Source organism: Rhipicephalus sanguineus, chromosome 1, assembly GCF_013339695.2.
Source record: "Rhipicephalus sanguineus isolate Rsan-2018 chromosome 1, BIME_Rsan_1.4, whole genome shotgun sequence".
Classification (NCBI taxonomy): domain Eukaryota; kingdom Metazoa; phylum Arthropoda; class Arachnida; order Ixodida; family Ixodidae; genus Rhipicephalus; species Rhipicephalus sanguineus.
The window spans coordinates 111207106-111213105 of NC_051176.1; the positions used below are offsets into that span (position 1 = coordinate 111207106).

The 6000-nt window shown below is 41.6% G+C and overlaps 1 protein-coding gene across 2 annotated transcripts in view; it reads left to right on the forward strand.

Moving 5' to 3' along the window:
* The window catches only part of LOC119396050 (GTPase-activating protein and VPS9 domain-containing protein 1), a 93063-nt gene extending 88087 nt beyond the window's left edge, over positions 1-4976 (forward strand). For both annotated transcript variants that reach the window (XM_049415847.1, XM_037663103.2), the window contains exons 19-20: positions 262-376; positions 2567-4976. In XM_049415847.1, the coding sequence (XP_049271804.1) occupies positions 262-376; positions 2567-2975 (524 nt within the window). In that variant the 3' untranslated portion in view covers positions 2976-4976. The remainder of the gene's footprint in view (positions 1-261; positions 377-2566) is intronic.
* Positions 4977-6000: the final 1024 nt, after the last annotated feature.

Sequence of the window (6000 nt, forward strand, 5' to 3'; positions counted from 1 at the left end):
GTGGGTGCCTGTTAAGTAGATAGGCCTAGTATTTTTGTGTAATAGTCCTGTACAACAGTTACTTTGCTGCAGAGCACTAGTGCTTTCAACTTTTGCAAAGAATTTCCATCCTGGTATAAAGCAATAATGCAAACAAGCATGACTGTCTTTCTATAATTGTAGTTGCATATGCTTTGTTTGTCTTATCTTTTTCTCTGTTGTTGTCTTTAGTGTATTACTAAGCTCGGCTGATCATATAATTATGTTGCATTATGTTTACAGTGGCCAGTGATATCCAGATCAACCTTGCTCAGCACACAATAGAAAGAGCTATCATGAGTCAAATATATGTTCATGCCTTGTACCCAAATGGAGATGGAGATGTTCTCAGAGATCAGTAAGTAACCATGGTGCTTGTCATTCCTTTAATTCTTTTCCTTTCTTTTCTCTCAGCAAAGCTTATTCGGTAGCCCTTAATGCTGTGAACATAAGCATGTTCATTTCCAAGGGTTGACAGACGTCAGGCTGAATTGTTCTGGTGTTAATTTATATCAATGAAAAAAAAGTCTCAGATACTTTATTTTATATTTATTTAAGTTTGTATGCTACCTTGCACATGTGAACGAGGTGATTTCGGCTCCTGTCAAAAAAATACCAACCCTCTCATCTGGAAAACAAAGTGCATCATAACCTTTTGCCATTGGAAATTACCACTATAAGGGTTTCATGAATGCTGTGTACCTTAATGATTTTATCTCTGCACTGTGTATCAAATGACATGCATTGCCTGCTGCCTTTCCACCATTTGAAAGATTGTGTGTTGTGGGTGCCACAACTTGAGGGTAATTTCAGTTATATTTGAAAAGCTGTCTGCAACATCACCATTGCTGCAGGTGCTGCACTGATGAGGCAGTTATCTGCACCTTCCAACTGTCCGAATGCATTGCTACCAAGACATTATGATAAATATAAACCAAATGGTAACTATAGGTTAAGAAAAAAAGGGGAAACGGTGCAGGACAGCGATGTGGTATATTCGAAGTGGCCAGCACCCCTCTCGATGGGCGGCACCATGTTGCCCTCTACAGCAACACGTCCTGAGAAGTGTTAACATTGAATGTAAATTCATAAAAAAGTACAGGCGTTTCTATCATAACTACTTCACACAAAAATGTAACAAACATTGTTTTGCTGAATAAAGATATTTGCATCGGACTTGCATTCAATAACCCTAAAACCAGATGTGGATAATCTGTTCCTTACCTAAGCAAAGGGTTCCTTTTCATGGGGGTAGCTAAAGGAAACTTTCAGAATACACTTGCTTTCTTCATACATTGTTTATGGTAAGGAAGCACGAAGAATAGAAAGTGACCCAAGGAAGGAAGGTTTCAGAGTTCTGTATATATTGCGTTTTGGGTGTTTAATGTAACATAAACCTAGCTATAAATAAAGTAAATCATCGTTTGCAGTTAAGACCAAACGAGATATCTTAAAGTGAAATTAGTAATCTCAGTTCAGATATGCAAGTATGAGTGAAATATTTGTTCTAGGGCATAAGTGATTGCAAAATTTGTAACTTTGGTATCTCTATGCACACTCTAAAATGCTTCCAAGCTTATACTCTACTGTGAAAATTTAAAATTCTACATAATTCAACTTTGTTTATTATCTAATTTCTATAAAAAAAAAGTTGCAGAGGAAACTAAGCGCATTCTTATGAGATGAGAACATGAAAGCATTTCTTCTGGCTTACCCGGTTGTTGTTCGGGAGGGGTGCTGCAAAGTGGTGTTTCCGAGTTGTGTTATAAAGAATAAGGCAATGCAAGAGGCCTAATCGTGTTATAGAATCTTCAATTCGTTGAGTCTCAATCGTTTGCTATTGCTGTGTGCGATGTACCCAGATCCCGGTGGGAATTCGAACCACGCTTTGGTTATTTCTCCGTGAACATCTGTCTGCATGTACTGAAGTATTACAGCTACTGCGTGTATGAGTCCATCGAGCACGTCATTATTTTGCTCAATCATGTATGCTTATCTAATGCACAATGTTCATTTGCCAAGCAGGTTCGCGGTGCCTTTCCCAGCCCTTCTTGTATTTGGTAACTTGGGTGTACAGCATCCACGTTTCAATTCACGCTCGCCCCCTGATTCCTCCTCGTCAAGGGAGTGATTCGTTGACCAGTCTTTTGCCAATGTCAGCGCTAGGCCTACAACTTCAAAATCGCACTCACTGCAGCTATGCATGCTGCTGTGACACTGCCTCCATAGAAGTTGAAGGCCAACTGATGTGGCGTACAATGGTACACACCCTTTGAGTCAGGACTTCCCCTTCTGCGATGGGGATACCCCTCTCCTTATCTGGGGCTGCAAGTTACTGTGGCCTTGTTGGCTCCGGTGTTGATCAATTCCAGTCTGAGAGGTCAAGTGCTCTCCGGACATGGATTTTGTGGATGCCCAGCAGCACGTGTTTTCGCCAACCTAGCCAAGTAACATTATCGCGTTAAAATTATCCAAATAACTCTGAACGCCTGAAAACATTATGCCACCATTCTCTAGTGCCTAATATGAACTGCTTTTGTATCTCCAGGGTGTTGCACCAGCACATACAGAAGCTGTCACGTGTTGTTACTGTGGATCACCGAGATCTACGCATCCCACAGGCCTATCATGCTGAGAGCCCCTGGCCAAGTGCTCAGGCTCAGCTAGGGGCCCTGGCAGCCCACAAAAGCCCACAAGACAAAGTAGCCTGTGTGGCTGCTTGCTGTGCCTCGCTTGCAAGTCTGCTGTCAGCTGCCGCGGGTGCCCCAGCAGCAGCCGATGACCTTGTGCCTGTGCTTGTCTTCGTGCTCATTCGTGCAAATCCACCCCACCTGCTCTCTACCGTCCAGTTTGTGGAAACCTTTCAGCGTGCCACTCGGTGCTGCCAAGGCGAGGCTGCATACTGGTGGACCCAGTTTTGTGCTGCTATTGAGTTCATCAAGACTATGGACTACTGAAGCTCACATTCGTACTGCTGGATTGGACTTTCTTGGTGCACCTACTTTGGTGGCCTAAGAAAGAAAGAAGAAGAAAAAAAAAAGAAGCAAGGCCAACCGGTGCTCCACAGCTCCTTTCTTTTTCTTTATGGTACCGGGAGCTTGGAGCGTACATTCTAAGATTTTCACTGGCAAGATCATTTATATAGTGCAAAGCTCAAGAAGAACTTTGATATGCCACCATCTACAGTGGCAGGTAGCAGTCTCGTCTGTCAGCAGTTTTGTTATAAACATGTGACTGCCTTGTTTGTAAGAGAAAGTGATAAGACCACTGAGTAAAGGGGGCTTATTCGCAGCAGGTGCAACATTTTGTAGCTACAGCTTTGTCATGTTTGTAGTTGTATGTAGAGAGTTGTGAAAGTGTCTTACTTTTGCAACTTACTTTAAGTAGCTCAAATAATGTTACCTGACAAAAAAGAGTAAGGTCTACAACATAAGTTGCACTATTGCCATAAGATCAGCTATATTGCCTTGCTAGTGTGTCCTTTCAAAGTGCCAAGCACATCAAGTGAAGTGGGCTTTGCTTGATAGATCTTCATCACAGTGATGCAATGCTATAGTTTTCACATATTCAGAAATAACTCACTAGGGACTATGTAGCCTAAATTTAGTCATATGATATAAATGAGGCAGATATTCATTCTTTGAAAAATGGGCCCATTGAATAGTTATAGGTGGCTGGCAGAGTTACTACAGTTCAGGAATGGTTTGATACCCCCTTGCACTTGTGTGCAATTTTACACCAAAGAATAGTGGAACCACAATAAGTGATACTAGTTACTGAAGCAATAGGAAATATTTCTTAATTGCCCCACAAGTCGGCTTAAGAGCTATGTACAGTTGACATAGATATAATGCAGGCCTAGCACAGTAGCGTATTATAAGGTACACCGATGCTATCTGGTAGCTTGCAGGCCAGGTGGGGCACTAGTGCTCTGCTAGGTGGCAGGGGCTAGCTTATTGCCTTCCTTAGTGAGTTGGTTGTGTTTGGAGCTGATTGATTTGTGGCCGCTTCAATGCTGTATGCTATTAAGTTTGACTGCATACATTATAAAACTGGCATTGGTTTTGTGCTTCCAAACTGTGAGAAAAAGCTGCAAGTCACTGGATGTCTGCATTTATACACCTGAATGAGCTGCAGCAAAAAGGCCATTTTGCATTACATCAAGTGACAGTTTCAACTTCATGTATTTAGTGATTGTCCCTACTTACCCCACTGTTCATGAGCGTTCATCTAGAAAAGTGTCACGATGTGAACGCTACCCCTTGGGCAAGGTGGTTGTGTCGTGGCACTTCAGAAGATAACATATTAATTTGAATGACAAAGGTTTCTACATGCATGCTTGTTGAGCATGAAAAATGTAAGGAGTTACCACGATTATAGTGACACAATTTTACAACATAGCAAACTATGAGCAGATTATGTTATTTGACATTCTGTGTTTGCCTCAAAACAGGGCTTGGAGCACTTTAGCAGAGAGTATTCTTCTATGGTGTAAATTTTGCATATTGCAGGTGATATAAATTGTCGTATTTTTAAGAACTAGAATGTTTACAACTTAATGTAAGCTTTATTTGCTTATTTCAGATAAGCAAGTGTGGAACAAAGCAGCTTTCATATGTAAGACTGCAGGAATGGTAAAATGCCAGGATGCAATGCCTCATTACTTGTCTGGCAGCAATAAGCGACAGTGATATGTTTTGTTACTCTTCTTCAAGTGACTGGCGCCTTGGCTGCTAAGATCTGAATAATTTTTGTGTATAGCCTATAGATATATCTAAATTGTTGAAGCACCCAGCTTGAACTACTGGTAGCACTACTTTCCATTGGTGAAAATGCTGATGGAAAAGTAATGGGCTGTGTATTTGAAGCTGTGCACGAACTACACTTTGTCTTGACAGCATGGCAGTTATGTGCGTGTTTGTGTTCATAGTGCATTAAAACGAGAAAAGCCAACAGTCCCCTTTGTTGTTGTTGTATTCGTGCTCAAAGCACTCACTACATTTCACTTGTTGCTGCTGCCAGATGCCCACATTCAATTGGTATTGCAAATTGTTGGAACTGCATGCTTGTACACATGAAAATAGTAGTTAGCAAGTTAACACACTAGCCTATATTACATGTAAAACTAATGAAACCCGATTTTATGAATTTCCTGATCTAATGAATAAATTTCCATTCCCTGGCAGGTACCCATAGGGTTAAGTGTTGTCATCAGCTTGAATTAACGAAGCTATCATGGCACTAAACATAATCTGTGAATTATTTATTGAAGTATTTCCAAAGATAAATGATTAAAAAATGCTGTGATTTCTTTCCAGTTCTGGCACAGACGGCTTTTTCTTTGGGCATACACTGTAATGCTATTGCGTTAAAACATCTGGCCGCCTTAGACATGACCCTAGTTTTTTTTTGACGAGGCTGCATGCTGCACCCATGCACAGAACACTAGACCGAACAGTCAGTAGTGCTTTTACGTACAAATGGCACTAGGTGCGGTGGTGGTTTGTTCTTGTAAACGCTCGCACAAGAATATGGTGTTTGCTTTTCTTATTTAATTATTTATGCAACAGATGGCACTGATCGTCTCCTTGCAACTTTCTTGCTCTGTCTGCTCGCACAATCACTGCATTCGTTCCCCACGTCTTTGCATATCGGCAGCTTGTCATAGCCTCACATGACACTCTACTTTAAAAAAAAATGTTTTACACTTGTCGTTATGGCTACGAGCAGCGCTGACTAACACTTCCAGATTTAAATGTACAGATATACCCGATAAACAAGGATGAGAGGATGACCACCGCCATAGCTTGATTGGATGCGTTATTCGAAGATTGCAGGTTCGGTCCTTGCCAGCAGGGGCATAGCCAGACATTTTTTTTGGGGGGGGGGGACCTCCTTGATCTGATAGGGGGGCCGCTGCCTAGATCCTGTAGCGCGTTGAGCCATTTCGCGTACTTAAAGGGACACTAAAGGCAAATAATA